This window comes from Passer domesticus, chromosome 2 (genome assembly GCF_036417665.1).
Source record: "Passer domesticus isolate bPasDom1 chromosome 2, bPasDom1.hap1, whole genome shotgun sequence".
In the NCBI taxonomy this organism is placed as follows: domain Eukaryota; kingdom Metazoa; phylum Chordata; class Aves; order Passeriformes; family Passeridae; genus Passer; species Passer domesticus.
The window spans coordinates 118,404,585-118,421,599 of NC_087475.1; the positions used below are offsets into that span (position 1 = coordinate 118,404,585).

Consider the following 17,015-nt stretch of genomic DNA (forward strand, 5'->3'; position numbering starts at 1 on the left):
GCACTCTGGTGTCCTACAGCTCCTCAATCACAATCCCTCCATTACTAAATCAATAAGACCATCACCTCCCCACCAGTGTAGTTATGAATTGACTTGCAGGTTTGATAATCCTGCCATTAGAGGCTTCAAAATGAAAGTCTGGATGACATCCTACTGACCTAGAAAGTTACTACTCAGTGCAGGCTTTCAGGTATTTTCCCTACCACCTGAAGGATAAATGAGATTTAGATGGAAGTAGGGTGAATCAGTGTTGCCACTCTGGGTATCCTCGCTGAAAATCCCACTGAGGTCCCTACATTTCTAAATTCAGAACTTCTCTGAAGGGACTGACACGATGGAATGCTTGACATGATTGCCTTTATGTGGTAATCAGTCTTCCTGTGAGGATTTGGGTCTTCTAACTCAGCTGACATCTTTTACCCCTTTAGCAGGGGTAGGAAAGGCAAGGCAAGACTTCTCAATGGTGTTGTAGGAAGAAAATCATGACTCCAGATGGGATCTTTCAATCAACACAGGCAAGAGAGCAGAAAATATTTAGTTATTTACCAAGGCACAAGATTTACAATGCAGGATGTAAGTTGTAGAGCAAATCAAAAGCCACATTTACAAATGAAGCTCCCTTTCACCTTCTTTTATTAAAAAGGACAGGTAGGTGTTGCTGTGGCTGTCAGCCTGAGTAAGGAGGTGAAGAAACAAACAATTTAGTCAGATGATGTTTGGCTACAATTAATAACCATTCTTACAGATCTTCTCAGACACTTGTTACACAGTTCAGTAAGTTTGTACTCAGGCCAGAGCCAGTTTATGCGAATTCCAAAGTACCTGTAGTTCTTCTAGAATTCTGTGAAGCTTCATTACAAGATACATTTTTTTTTCTATTTAACTCATCCATAGGTTTAAAGCACCCAAAGAAATTTACAAACATGTTGTTTCATTTCACTTTAACGCATAAGTCAGTCTTTATGCTTGTTTTGTGGATGGATAAAAGCAATAATCAGGTTAGATTATTAAACAGTAGATCAACACCATAACTCTACGGTAATTCCAAGAGTTGCAGCCAGCTCTAGAACATGCAGTATAGTTTAAGTACAAGCCTTCTTTCCTTTTAAGTATCTAATTAATAACAACTATTAGACAGCAATTTCTGAAGTAGGGCAGTCTGTTTAAGTTTAATACTTCAATAATTTTAACTTTTTTTTTTTCTATGCTACTACTTGAAAATTTTGCTTATATTGAACGGTAAATATTTTATCTGGGAAAATTGCATAGTCCGATGTCATGTTATGGCCGTGTTTATTGGATTCAATGCATCTCCACAAAGTGCTTATAAATCACAACTCCAGTGATCTCTATTTCAGATTGCATAAGCAGATGCCAGTGTTGTGGTTCTGTACATTAACTGGTTATGATCGCAATAAAATCAATTATAAGAAATGCCATTTTGGAAGCCAGCACTATAAAGCAATTTTAACATTGGCAAGCTCCCATACCCTCCTGCTTCCACCTACAGTAACTCAAGTGTAGTCATTGTCATGAAAGGTCGCATCTATATTCATAACGAAAAATTTCTCAAATAAATTAGTGCTGAACATAAAGCATGCACCAAGCTCTCTGACAGATTATTAAAAGGCTACTCTCGCCAGAGGGTGCTTATCTTAATCTGGGGCATAGCACTGCAGCTGTGAGCAAAGGCACAGGAGCATCACTGGATACAACTTTTTTCTCTTGAAAACACAAATAACCTCCACATCTCATACATCTGTAAGAGACAGTGTTGACTGGAATGACATCCCAGCAACTTTGGAAGCATTTCTGCTCCATATGTGAGGTATAAGTATCACCTCTTACAGCAAGGACATGAAAAAAATTCTGTGCAGTGAAGCATTATATAAAGCTGGATTAGAGACTTTGAAATAAACTCCCTCCAAAGGCCTCCTGAACAATTTATAAAATGAATTTCAGTTGCACTAGAGTTATAAACATCAGACTTCCCTGCAAGCAAAATAGAGGTTTACTTTTCCATGCCTGTTACTGAGCCAAGTTCAATTCCTTGATAAAAAACACAGTAAAATAGAAAGGACTAGAAAACAGGTCAGACCCAAATTATTGGAAGCTAACACAGGTTTTTGTGAAGTTGGTGTGGCTGCAGAGATTTATTTGGGCTATCCATTGCCCCAAAAAAGAATTATCAAAAATTGTTCCTTGTAAAAAAGGTGTATATGATATAGAAGAATTTTCATTATGATACTAAAGGTACTTCTATTTTCTGATTTTTTTTCTTTTAAATAATCTGGACTATTCAGTCTATTATATTGTTTATATGATATTTGCAGGACTGCTAAACTTAACAGTGGTCATCCTCTAGTCTGAAGAGTCTAGGTCTTCATTTCATCGACTAAAGTGCTCACCCATTGTTTGGTGGCTCCATTTAAACACATTGGTCAGAGATGTACTGATGTTTTTTCTATGACAGGAGGTTTCACAACTAATTTTTCGCAATATTTGTGGCATTTTATTCATTTTGATGAAGTTCTATGTTAGATTTTGAGTTTACACCTTGAGCTTAAAGTGTAGCCCAAAACCAGGATGAAGCAAGTCACAGTAGGGTGGAAGGAAATTGTCAACTGGCACAGGTCAGTTTTCCACAGCCTTTCTTAATTCCTTGTTGTTACTGAACAAAACAACTGGAGTACACTCCACAGAAAATAAATCCCATGCTTGGAAGTGTAAGTCAGGGCTCAGAGCCTGTGGATTTTAATGGAAGTTAGAAAGAGGTAGAATCACAGCAACTAGAATAAAGAGCTAGCAGAAGTCGAAACCCTTTTCTGATTAACATGAAATTTCCTCATTTAAAACCGATTTAGCGGCTCGTACCGTTTGCAAGGCGCTTTTCAGCGTCGAAGGCAGACCTTCTGTTTCCATTGAAAGGAAAAAAATCAGTTCACCTGCATGTTATTCACGTTTTTTAGATCTTCCACCACCACCCGACCCGCCCCCCGGTCAGGGTTTAAGGCAGCCCATAGTGCCCGGCCAGCGCGGAGGCTCTGCCGAGAGGAAGGGGAGCTCTCTGGAGAGGCAGCACGCAGCAGCCAACGTAGATGACACAAAGAGCTCCCTGGACCGGCCCGCTAGGACATCTCTAGAGTGGCAGCGGCAAGCCCAGGAGTGGATAAGCTCTACAGACCGCCAAGAGGATTTCAGGAAAGCCCAACACAAACAAGCCTTCGGATCAGGTGTGTGCGCGCTGCACCAGCCGAGGCGAGGCAGGGGCTCTCCACCCCCTCTGCCCAGGGGTTCTGTGCCTGGCAGGGCTCCAGGATCCCCTCACACCTCTCTGGGAGAGCACTGGCGAGGGTCAGGCTGGAAAATAAGGAAAAGCAAAGTGAAATGAGAGCTTGTGATCCAGTTATCTTCCCTCCTGCAACAGTGAAATCTCATTAGCACCCGGCTCGGTGTGCTCTTTGCAGTGTTTTGGAAATTAATAATGTTCTCAAGCATAGCAATGGAGAAAATAGGAACAGTTTCAGGCCAGCAGGGAAGGAGAGAGATTTTTAGAGTATCCTCTCTTAGATGTATTTATTTATACATATAGGGCCATATTTTCCAGTTCTTTCAACCTGCTTCCAAGTTGGCAGCAGTTTTTACTTTTTTACACGTGTTCAAGAAGGCTGATCCTTCTGAGCTACTGACCTTCCTTTCAGCTGCATTAAAAACCCTCTCTTCTCTTTATTCCAGGCTATGACAAAGTAGCATTCATCTCTTAAGCCCAGCAAGATGACAGCGCAGGTTTTCACTTTCATGCAGGACCTGCACCTTGCCCCAAGCTGACTTTAGCACCTAAATGGATTTCAAGTCTGCACAAATGTGCACAGGAGGTGATGCTAGGCTGGAGTTGGATTTCTACAATATTCACAGTTTCCCTCTCTCAGCCTGACCTCAAGTAAAAGCTGCTCTTTTATCCTAGGGTATTTTCTTTAACCCATTAATCAACTCATCCCCGTGCAGTGCTGATTAGAGTGATACAAGAGGACAAAAAAGATTTAAACAAAAGATTATACTAAGTGTGAAGTTTTTTTGTAGGGTTACACTGTTTCTTCTCTTATGTGTGTAGCTCCCACAGTCACACTAGAGGTACTCTTATCATCCATACTTTTCTTGATTTTATTCACTCTTGAAGCTCCTTGTTAATCTAAAACACTAATGCCATTGACATGCTATAAAAGGAAGAGTAGTGTGCAGACAAATCTGTCATGGGGACAGGATTCACTGAATAAAGTTCTCCTAGGGAAAATACTGCTACCTGTATTTAAAATTTAAATATTTTAAATACAATTAATATTTTAAAAAATAGCAATTATGGTACTGTTAAAACCCCCTAATATGTTGGCTGCATAAACAAATGGCTGTTCATGTTTTGAAATCAAGATGTGAAGTCACAGTTTAAAAATAGTGTGTGAAATGAAATTCATGCTGCTTGGTGAAATGGCAGTTTTAATTGCAGTTTAGAAGATGTACAAACACATGGAAAATAGCCCAAATATACCTTACACTTCTCACTTCCTTGGAAATTGTTGTTAAGGATGCTTCTATGACCTGCTTAGAAAGAAGTACCTTCTTTTTCCTCTGTATCACAAGTGTGTAAATAGAATCTGTCATTTATTCTGCAATGCAAAGCTTATACAGTAGTAAAATTCCCATGCTGCAGGGAATTTATCTGTCCATAAACAAAGAGAACTTGATCTTGACACTTCCAGTGCCCTAGACTGAAGTGGTTACAGGTATCCTGTTCTTGTCAAATTCAGGATACTGAGAGCAAGTGCATATCCTTTATGCATAAAAAATGATGCCTCTAGGAGATGCTATGAGTTTATCCTGGTGTGAGGAGTTCACAAAGTTTGTGCACAAGGTGGGCCAGGGCTTCATGTCTCTCTGTCTGCATTCTCATTCCAGCCTCTTGCACTGCAGCTTTCTTGCTCTGCACTCTTGTCTCTGGTAGATTTTAAAAAGGCTACTCTTGTGCATGATGCCTGTTTACATCACTGAATTTGGGTGTTTTAATAATATTAATTGTGCTTCTCCCCTTTTCCTTTATTAATGGTATAGTTCTTTGGAAATCCATTCTGTCCCAGTTTTCAATGCATTTCCAAAAAAAGTTTTGTTACTATTAGTTAACAGCTTCCAGAAAATAGATAATTTGCAACTTAGGGAGTTTCATTCAGATGTTGCCAAGCTGTGAGGGAAATTTTGAAACCAAGACCTTTAGTTTGAAGTTGAATAGAATAAAAATACCTAAGTCTGGGATCTCTGTTTTCATTGGTTGCTTTCAGTATAAACAAGATCACTGAGTTCCTGGCAGTGGCTTCATTGTAGAACTGGAGTTAAAGCACATTGTCCTCAGCTCCTCCCCTGAGGAAAGTGGTGCTAGGTCAGGTTACAATGATTTTGATAGCAGGAAAAGCCTTTTGGTTCTTTTCTGAGGTATGGAAGCACTGTTACACACACATCCTGATTTCACAGGGGCTAGAATTGTATCTTCAAATTACTGGCTCAGTATTTCAGAGTAAGGCACCAGCAAAACCTCCCCATATTCTTTGCAGGCCTGAACATGGGGCTCTGTTTGAAGAGGTTAATAAATGTGAGCCCATTCTCAGGACTGGAGACAACTACTTTTTGTGTTCTAGAATGTTGTGCAAAACCTAGCCATTATTTATGCCACAATTCCTTATTTTATGGATTATGTTTATTTCTGAGGGCACAACAGATAATTTAACATACCATATGCTCTATAATGATAATGCACTTTATATTTATTCATGGTCGTTTTTCCTCAGTATTTCATTGAACCCGAAGGAGGCCTTATCCTGAGTCCACCAGCTAGAAAAACAAATCAATTGACTATATATGTCATCTTCCAACTCTTTTGCTATGTTAGTGACTTTTGTTTTCATCCTTTAAAAATGTATCCAGCTTTCTGCTAAAGTGATTTGTACCGCTCGCTTTATTGCTGCCTTAATGCAAACTGTTCCATATTTTAGCCAGCTCTTGGAAACCAGGTTTGCATCTGACTCTATTGTTAGGTCTTGATGTATAAATAACCAAGTAACATGATTTAGGAGAGACTTTGGTTGTTAAATGCCATTTTACAAAGTCTTTCAAGAATTTCTATTTATTTCAGCAAGGACAGCACACAGTCATAGCACAAAACACTGATAATGCCCTTACATCCTGCAGCACAAATATTCTGGTCCCTTGGCAGGACCAGAGGGAGATACTTTGGCAGGGAAAGAAGTCAGCTGCCTGCCCTCTTCTGCACCAGATTTACCTTAAAAACAGGCTCAGTTCAATGGCAGCTCAGGTGAGGCATCCCCACATCCTACTCTCTTGTGGCAAATCACAAAATCCTGCATTTCTTCCACAAATTTGTTCTCATTTAGCACTTCTCTAAGTTAATTATGCCTCTGGTGCTGTCTTTGCAAAGGCTTCAAGCTTGTGAATAAAAGCGTTTTTATCTCCTCTTTCTTTCCAACCATCCCCACCTACTTTTCTTTCTATGTTCCTACCCTCTGTCAAAGAAAGTCCATTTCTCCTCAAAAGATTGTTTAAGATTAAGACAATTGGAAAACCAAAATAAAGAAAACCCTTTGGACCTAAATTCACTTTGAAAAAAGGCAAGATTCAAGCAGTAGAAATCCCACTGATTTCAGAAGGGACAGTGCTGTGTTTGAGGTTAGGCATATGTACTCATATTCTTTCTTGACTCAAACTATATTTAACAAGATCTCTTTCTTCAGCTTCTGAGAGGGCAAAAGTGGATCATACACAGCAAAGAAATAAAACTGTGCTTCTATTTCAGTGTTAAATCTGCTCTGCTGTTATGCTTCTTAGATTTGGATTATTGCAACAATATCTCCAGGAAACACTAATCAGAAGTGATGTCTTGTTTTACTTCATGCTGTATGAAGACATACAGTCTTATGCCTTATTGCCATTAATCCTACTTTTGAAAGCAGTTCATTATTACAGGACTTCACAGAAAAAGAATCCAAGTGAGCAAAAGTAAGCCTTTTGCTCATAATGGAACATGAAGCAAGCTGCAGGATTATTTTTCCACCCCAAATATTACAACTGCAATGTATAATATATTTTCCAATGTAATTCAACAACAGTTAAAAAAAAAATGGTCAGTGTACTTTGCATCGTTAGAAATTACTGAGTTGCTGGAAGCTAATTAAATTAGCTGATATTGTTGTTCTTTATCTAAACTGATTGAGGTAATGTTGCCATAATTTAAACTAAAGAAAAGGAAAAAGCACATTTATGTAGGCTTGAAGCAAAAATCTAATCATAGCTTCATTGTTTTGGAAATTGCATGTTCACCTATTTTTATTAAAATATCTATGATTCATGATCTCTTATTCATAATGAATCTAGACTTTTTATAATTAATACAAACTGACTTAGAGGTTCACAAGGAAGTAAGATTTAAATTCATACTGGCTTCTCTGTCCTTGGAATACAACTCTTAGTTGTGTATTTTCTTATGTAGAATTGTTATGCTCTAAAGCAAGAAAAAAGACAGATTCGAATGAATATGATGTGCATAAATGAATAGCTTGTTTATTCCTGCTTCTAGGACTTCACTGGTATTTATTTTGCTTTTTTTTTGCTTTTCCAGAAGAGGCACTCGTACCATATAGTAAACCCAACTTCCCATCCCCTGGTGGCCACAGCTCTTCAGGAACATCTTCTTCTAAAGGATCAACTGGACCTAGAAAAGGTGAAGTCTTGCGAGGAGGTCACCAACGCAATGCCAGTGACCTTCTCGATATAGGCTATGTGGGATCAAACAGTCAAGGACAGTTTACTGGTGAATTATGTAAGTTTACCTCCAGCTCCAGTCAAAACTCTCAAATAGATAAAAGAAAAAAATTATAAATCTCATGTGGAGGCAGTAGGAGGTTGTGTGTGATAATTGGATGAAGCTTTATCCAGGTCTTTTTGCCTTCTGAAGCGTGTTGCATGTGATGGCAAACAAATGTTGTCCTTCTGTTCCTTTCTTTGGACCAGTTCAAACCTGCGTAAGCCATGCCAAAGTTATCTACATGGTACATCTCTCTGTGTGTAGTGCTAGTGAAGCATGGGGAAAATTGAGAAGGAATTCTAGTAACTTGGAATTTTTTTTGGCTAAGGATAGTGTGCTTGTCATGGAAATGCCTATGACAGATTTCCTCAGCCTTCTCCTTAATTTCCTGTTGCTTGATGAGAAGTATTCTCTTAGATGAAGGTCCTCTTTTCTTGATTGTGTACCCCAGATTTTCAGTTTTATATCTCCACTTCTTTCCTCAGCATTCTAGGACAGGGAAATTGTTTTCCAAATTTGTTTTCTCTTATCACTCAATATCTGTTAAACCTTGTATGAAACCATGTTGATGCTATGTATGTGCTGGCAGTACCAGCTGCCCAAAGGCTTGAACTCTGTTGTTTGAAAAAGAACATCAAAACCCCAGCATACTGGTGTGTTTAATAAACTCATTAATGGTAATAAAAGCAGTGGAGCTGCTGGCGTGTCTGCATCCTCTCACTGCAGTCAGACCCTCAGCAGCTCCTGGCAGTTACTGCCCTGTAGCTGTAAGAGAGCTAATGGTGACCCAGGAGCCCTGAAATGTGCAGTCTCAGATATGGTGTTGGTAAGTGCTAAATTTTAGCATCCCTCGCTTTTCATCTTAGAAGCAATTAACCCTGCTCTCACAACCTATTGAATATTCATCCTGTGCTGCAGTAATAGTGCTATAGGCTTTATTTTGTGTGGTGTTTTTCTCCTTATTACAACCTCTTTCTCTCTCTTTTGTTTCTCTCTATAGAGTAGTTGAGAAGACACATTGCAAGCTGCTCTGATGGACCATCAGGTCTGAACTCATGGAAGTGATGACACTAAACAGTGCAATGAACATTTTCTTTATTTATGTACTATTAAAAGAACTGTAAATGCAATGTAAAGACACACAGCCACACATATCCCACAGATACTTTACTTGTGTTCTTCTCTTTAATACACCATCCACCTTAAACTATTCCTTGTCAGGAGTATATAAAAAAAAAGAAAGAAAAAAAAATCACCCTCCAGGATTAAAAGGATTTCCTTCTGTATATAATTTCTTTTGTTGCATTGCTATGCAAGCTCACCTTCTTTTTAGCTATGTTCATATTCATGTCTGTTTTTACTGGTCTGTTGTACTATATGTGAATTAATAGGCTGTGGTGCCATATATTAACTTTTAATTGTGTAACTTTTATGTTTAAAGTTTGCACTGCAATTTTATTTGGTGATAAGCACAAAACTCTACTCCTCATGACATGAAGAAAAAAGAGACTGAATGTGTGAAGAAGGTTTACATCCTGTAAGCTACTTTGGATAACTCTGGATGTAAAGGAGTATGTTAGATGGTTTTCCATTGGGGTGTAGAAATGAGAAAGTGACAGGCAAAACTGATGTCAGTGAAGACATTAGAGACAGATTTAAACCTTTTAAAAGCAAGCAACATAGTTGCTCTTCCTATTTGAGAAGAGGTCAGATGTTGGAATTGTGAGATTAAAGAGTGAAAATGAAAACTAAAGGTAGCATGAGATGGCCTAGACCCTTTCACTGGAGTGATACCCTTAGTATCTGCTTTTAGCCATCCCGTGACACTAAGGGGAAGAAAAACAAACCTTGCTACAAATAAAAGAACTTAAGGTGTTTCACTAAAGCTGTTTTTATTTTGCAGTTTTAAAAGAATTATTACCGTTAATTTCTCCAGCCCAAAATATAAGACAGAGATTTTCCAGGAGAAACAAACCACATAAATACAAGGAATACCTAGTAAGAAGATAAGAATGCAATTTATTACTAAGACATATTCAGGCTGCTTCCAAAAAATTGAAATGTCAGGGTATCTTATTTCATCTTTCCAATACATGTACAGTACGATAGAGGATAAAGCTGCACCACTGAAATTCATGACATTAATTGTTTTGATGCAGTCTACACAATCCTTTCTGTTCCATACCTGAAGTCTGCAAGAACTGAAGTTGGATCCACTAAATTTTTAGTAAAATGGTCAGTTTTTGGAAGGAAAGCAATGGTCAAATTATTTTTTGGCTTGCATTAAGTATATTTCTGGCAATACAATACATCCAAAAAGCTGGATATAAGCAAAAGAAATCTTTGACCTGTGTTTTAGTGAGTGACTTCAAACTCTACTATGATGAGGAAATAACGCATGTTTATACACTTTTTTAATAAACCAGACTCTGTAAGTGGACATTAATGACAGCATCCTGTCTCTTCATTAATTTTCATGACTTTGTCCAAGTCTTCTTTACCTCTCAAATCTCAAAGAATAAATTCTCAAGCTTTTCTTAGAATATTGTGTGTGGCTAACCCACCTGTTACTTTGATGCTTAATTTAAATGTTGCATCTTACAGCTTATTTCTGTTAGTTATCTGACCATGAACACAAGTTTCCATTGAATACCCTTTTCATATAACCAGTCTATGTTGTTTTATATTTTGCCTTGGAGCTCACCAGTATTAAGAACACTTTTTGTCATGGCAGAATTTTAGAAAAGTAAATTATGATGCTAAATATGTGTTGCTTTTCATTTCATTAACTTGTTCCATGATAAGATAAAACACGACAGCCATCAACTATAACTCAGCACTATTGAATACTGAAAAATGCTAGTTAGCTCCCTTAAGGTCAAGATGTGTTATTTAGCAAGTTGCAAAGAAAAAAAAAGTTGAGGAAAAAAAGTAATAATTTATTTATGTATGTGACCAATGAGTATATGCCATCATTTTCCTATTTGTGTAAAACACTACAGTTAAAAACATAACTTAAAAATATTCAAAAATGTTCAAGTAAGATAAAGAATGCAGCATAATTACATGTGCTCGGTTTTTATTTTGGTATATACCATATGAAGAGAAGACTATTCAGAGTACAATTCAAATTTAATTCTCTGGAAAATGTTTAACTCAGTCACTGATAGTTGTTTTTTCCCTGTTTAATTCAAAAGCTTGTGCTGAGCTTTGGTGGAACACCTTACTCACTCTGTTCTATTCAAAATTCAGTATCATTAGAGGTTGATGAAGCCATTCCAATTACATTAAAATATGTGTTTTATCTCTTCCACTGGAAAGTAAATGTGTGTCAGTATTAAAGCTGTTCAGTACCATGATATTCACTAACTTGTCCATCTGCTTCTGTACATTTTTGTTCATTAATAATTTGCTTACAATATTACATAAGGTGTTGTTGTGTATGGCAAAGTGTCTCCATTATCTTACAGGTGATGTCTCTTCTTTTTTTTTCTCTCTCTCTTTTCTATACAGTGTACTTCCAATGAACCACAGTACATATTTTTTAAAATGCCATTTAATTTACTATTTTAAAAGAAGTATCCTTCTTTTTTTAAAAAAATGAAAACGTTTATTGTGAATAATGTGTTTAAAGAAAAGGGATGTTGTGGCAGCACTTAGAATTGTTTTTTAATTTGTTTTTTTTTAAAAAACTGTTTATTGGCGACAGTTTGTTCACGAAAAAGTATGACCTCTTAATGTGTTTCATTGGTATTGTTAGTGCAGCAAAGTTTAATTGGCATAAGAAGTTGGTTAATAGTACTGTTGAAGTGTGTATTGTATATTTACTGGGGAAAAATAAAACATATTCACATTTCAAATCTATGTTAAAAGACCTTGAGTAAGGAGTCAATATGTGAAAAACCAAACAGGGAAAATCAGGCAATAATAACATAGACTGAGCTATAATCATCACTGTCCACTTACAGGTGACAAGGAACATTTTATACACTGCTTTTTGAACTAAACATTGCCTGTCCTGGGGGTTTCTGTTTAATGTCCTGTCTCTCTGGAACAGTTGTACCAGTGTAATTACACTGATGCAGCTATTCCAGTGAATATTCTGCTTGTAGCTGTGCTCTCTCAGTGTGGGGCAAGCACTGAGGAGGCACAGCTGGCTCTGCCTAAAGCCCACAGAGCAGTGGATGTCTAAAACCTGGTCTGAACCCTCAGACCTGGGCTGAGCTACTGCCAACCCAGTACAGAATGCCCCAAAATGTATGGACAGGTCAATTGTTCTCAATCCTTGTGCTGAATACATGCTCAGTTTTGAATGCAGGAGGGCTGAAGGACCAAATAATGAATTGTTGCATGTGCTTCAGTGGTGTATTGCTGTATGGGCAGCCATTTCAGTGATGCAAGGAACAGACATTGCCTTTTTTGATGTTCCTTTTTTTCTTTTCGTTTCTCAAGTGCATACCCAAGTCAGTAAACCTTTAGAATACCTTTTGGCTGTCACCTGAAATGCAACAGAAACACCATTCCTTGGGAAAAGTACTAAAGATAAGGTGCAATGGAATGTTTTTAAGTTTATTAAGTATATTAATTTAACTGCACACCAGTGCAAAACGAAGACATGACTGTTTGAAATAATTGTATGCTGGTTTATGCTTGCCTCAGCCCATGCCTTGCCAGCCATGAGAAGAGGTGTGTACTGAGGCTGAGAAAGAGTCCTCACAACTGAAAGAAGAAAGGGAATAGGGCTGGGGGAGATTTTGGCAGGAACTTCTGTTTAAAAAAGAAAAAATTACAGGCAGCTCCTTTGGCTTGTCTACAATTTATGCAGTTTGGGGTTTTTTTATGGTTAATGGACTTGTGGAGTTTTAGCAGGGGAACTAGAAACAAAAAAGTTGACCTTTTGTAAAGATTAGGGGGTACTTGTTTGCTAAGGGAGGATTTTTTAATTTAATTTTTAATTTTTTAACACATGCTTTGTGTTCCATCTATCTGGAACACATTAACTAAAAAAAAAAAATTGTTTTTGAAAACCATGTGGGGAGCGGACAATTCATTTAGGAGGCAAATTCAAATAGCAGGAAAATGGGGAAAAGTAATACTAAAATAAGTAACACATACTGGTTTAGAAACAGCCAAGTCCACCACAGTTTCAAATGCAATTTTGAACAGTACAATGGTATGAATAAACTTCATTGCTTTTGCTTTCCATACCAAAACAAATTACCCAAAGTCTATAGGAGGCCTAGATCCTTGGGACACTAAATCTGGTGCTTTGTTTTAAATATGTGGTTAATCCAAGCAGGTGAGAGTGGAGGATGCTCAGGTTTGCACAGCCCTGGCTGCTCAGACCCCAGGAAGCCTCCAGAGAAGCCCTGGTGGCTCCAGGCACAGTGGGTGTCAGTGGATCCCAGGCAGGTCAGCACACAGAGGAAGGTCACTCTGAGGATGGAGTTTTCAGGGCAGGGAAGGTCTCCAGTGCCTCCAGTGGCACCACGGGGGTTTGCATTGTGCTCCTTTAGGCTCACTTAGCATTTTGGGGCTGCCCTCCCCTAGTTCCTTCTCAGCTCTCCTGCTGTGGTCTGTGCACTCAGTGCTGATGCTGTTCCCTGGATCTGGGGTGTCTGGCACGGGGGCTGCAAGAGCAGCAGAGCCATGGAGGTGCTCTGCATGCATTGAGTGGCTGAATATATGGATAAAAGCTTTATTAATTCAGGGGGACTGGGGACACAGGAGAGCAGTGGCACCAGACATCTGCTCTGCTGTGTCTGGCTTGTTCCCCTCTTCCCTTCTTCCCTGAGATCTTTCCTGCCAACACTCCTCCACCCAGATAACAACTCATAGATTTCTCATGGGACCCACAGGAGATGCAGGGCCATGCCTGTGTGCACAGTGGTCTGGTTATCTGGGGAGAAGTAGCTCTGAGTTCCACAGCCACTATGAGGACTAGATTCCTCTTTTTAACTGTGTAGCTACATCCAGGAAGACCTGAGCAGAAAACAAGTTCCTAGAGCAGAGCTCAGCATTGCAGCATCTCTTCTGATATGTGGCTCTTTATTCAGTCTGCTATAGGCAGTCCTGAGTTCACTGCTGAGTTCTCACACATCCTGAGCACTCAGATGTCTTATGCTGACAAGTGAGGTTGTTCCTCTTGCTGTAGCAGAATGGGGGAAAAAAAAAACAATCAAAAACCAAAAAATGCCCAAACTTAAAACTTTCACTTTAACACAAAGCTTTTAAAACAATGCTCAAAAATCATAGAAAATAGCATTTCAGATGTATGCTTGACAATTTTTTTTTCTTGTATTTTGATTTGGCTACCATTGAAATGATCCATTTGGTTTTTTTTCAGAGATGTAACACTGTCCCTGCACCCCCCTCCCTTTGCATTTTCCAGTACTTTCATCTGTAAAGAAGTTATGGTAAAAAGTAATGACATTTGTGTACTTACATTGTTCTAACTTTAAGCAACAAGGTGCACAGTTGCATTCAGTTCAATTGATCAAAGCCAGATGGGCACAAAATGTTTGTGGGGTTTTTTTTTCTAAAAAGGCCTGCTATTTGTGCTGATATTTGTTCCCCATTCATGCTGATCAGTGCATCTTTTGCCTTCAAGGATGCCATTAGTAATTCTCCTTTGTGTTCAAAAGCAGGAATCCATTGTGCAGCACTTGGAGAGCCACTCGGATGCAGGTAAAGAATATAACAGCTTGCGCAAGTGCTAATTAGAACCAATTAAAGTTAATTGACCTCCTTTGGCAGTAAAATGCATAATAGAACTTGCTCTGTCCTTGCAAAATGGAGATCTTGCCTCTAAGCATAAGAGTGAAGCAGGGTTTCATGTAGCAGCGCGTAGTAATTATGTGGGTATAACAACCAGGAAGCTGCTTGCTACAATTTGTTCTAATAACTGAGCTCTACTGTATCAGGGCAATGCAATAAAAGTGAGATTTCTTCTCCAGTCTATTTAAAAACCTAATTTTTACAGAGCAAATGAGCATCCCAAGATACCGATACTAATCTCTAGGAATGAGTTGGCAGAAAAATAGAGTCCCTTTTATAGGTAAGTAATGGTGTGAGCATAGAAAAAAAGGCAGTTTTACGCCTGCTGGTTGGCAACAGCCCTGATGCTCAGAGGTTGCATCTATCCTGGACAGTGGGGGAAGCTCTGGCAGGCCTGCATTGCTGCTCTGCCCACAGTTCAGAGGGGCTCCCCACTGAACCTTGCCATGAGGTTGCCTTTGGCAGACTTCTGTTGGAAAAGGGGCACTGGCATCCATCCAGCTGAGGCTTGTGGTGCTGCAGGACTACACCACTGCCATGGGCAACGCTGTGGACATGGCCAGGGGTACCCAGATAAAAGAGAGAGAAAGACCAGGGGAAAGAATGAAGGGTAGGAAATGCAAAATTGTATGAATTCAAAAGCATCAGTGGTGGGTGCTAAACTATACATTGCTGTGAAAAGTTGAAAAGCCATTTTTATTAGTAAACCAGAACTGATCCAGTTTCCATGACCATGCTTTGATGACTTTTTGCTTGGCAGGAACTGAATGCGACTGATTTTGCTGCTAACTTGGCCTTACTATGAACAGCAATAAAGGTGTTAGTCAGGTGGGGACTTTGATGTGACCAGTAACATCACTCTCCCTTCAGGGAATGTTCTGTGCTGGCTTGTTAATGAATTTCTTTCCTAATGAGTATCATTAAAAACCCTTTGATTAGCTATTTGTGTGAATGCCCTTCCTTTTTCCTCTAAGCTATTTCTTGCACGGGTGGCACAGGATTTTGCCCTAGGCAGAAAGCGTGCAGCTCTATCCTCACCTCATGAATACAAGTCTGAGGCAAACAGCAACAGGAAAGAGGGTGAAAAGAAAAATAAGAAAAATTAAAAAAAGACCTCATGGATGAGTTGAAGTTATTTTCTACACATGTACAACCTGAGCAGGCACCAGCATTCAGATGGGACTGTCATTAGGGGAAATGAAGAGCAATAGGTGGTGAAGTTGAAGCATGCAACAATAATTTACATACACCTCGAGTGCCAACAGGCAGAGAAACAAATAAAGCTATAACCTGGGGAAAGGGAATGCCAGAGACTAAATGGACCACAACGAGCAAACAAAAAATGCCATGTCATAAAATGTAGCAAAAAGCCTGGAAAACAAAATTAAAAACAAAGCAAGGCATTTCAGATCCAAGGCACCTTAATGAGATATTGATGGCACAGAAATTGCCTACTCCTATGCAAGACAAAAGACGACTGAGAAACACAAAAACAATTAGGAAACAGATTTGGCCATCTAAGGTTTAATAGAAAGAGATGTGGCATAGCAGAGTACAATTAATCACCAATTGCCTGAAACACTTTACTCTCCCAAGCTACTGCAGACCTGTCTCCCCTGCTCCCAGTCTTAAAATGACAGTCACCCACTCCAGTTTGTATTTAAAATAAACCTCTGCCATTCCTTTCCCAGTCCCTCAAATCTCCCAGTGAATTGCAGACACTGATAAATAAATATTTTGTATTTACTCTGCTGTCACAGTCTTCAAACTACCTTCAGTCTACCCACCTCCTTCTTCCTTCTCTTTTCCCACCAGGCTTAAACTTCATCTGCATATTTTCCTCCTTGTTGTTAGGCATATAATAAGGCTTTTCTATTTTTGTCCTTCTTTGCCCAGAAAGCTATCTTAGCCACGTCACACTCAGGGATGTATAAAAGTTCACTTTATATTATATCTAGTGGAATATGAGGTCTGAGTTTAAACTAGGTCACTGGGTGCCTTTAGAGCATTTGTAACTAAGGGAAAACCACTGATTGATGAGTCCTGATTTGAGTGGCTCAGCCCTGTGTTCAGAGCCTGGGAAATCCAGGGGAATGATCACAGTTGCAGAAGGATTTCGGCCGTGTGTCACAACCCCTGTCTGCTGTGATTCCCTGTGCCAGCAGGAGCACAGAAATGCACCTCAAAACAGCTGGAACAGTACATCACTCTGAACAGTGATGACCTGCTGCAGGTACATCATGGGTCTGGTGAAATCTGGGGGAAAATTTTAGTCTTTCCTTTAATCAAGATGAAGGATTAGTTTCTGTCATGTATGGGCAGATTTTTGCCCGTCAAAGGACTGTCTTTCTACTCTGTGCACTTTGCAGCCTGGGAC

The 17,015-nt window shown here is 39.1% G+C and overlaps 1 protein-coding gene across 4 annotated transcripts in view; it reads left to right on the forward strand.

Annotated features, from left to right (window-relative positions):
- ROBO2 (roundabout guidance receptor 2) overlaps positions 1 to 15,576 on the forward strand; it is a 1,014,282-nt gene extending 998,706 nt beyond the window's left edge. For 3 of the 4 annotated variants that reach the window (XM_064410930.1, XM_064410928.1, XM_064410931.1), the window contains 3 exons: positions 2,970 to 3,233; positions 7,676 to 7,876; positions 8,862 to 15,576. In XM_064410930.1, the coding sequence (XP_064267000.1) occupies positions 2,970 to 3,233; positions 7,676 to 7,876; positions 8,862 to 8,863 (467 nt within the window). In that variant the 3' untranslated portion in view covers positions 8,864 to 15,576. The remainder of the gene's footprint in view (positions 1 to 2,969; positions 3,234 to 7,675; positions 7,877 to 8,861) is intronic. The other variant, XM_064410932.1, reaches the window with a different exon arrangement.
- Positions 15,577 to 17,015: the final 1,439 nt, after the last annotated feature.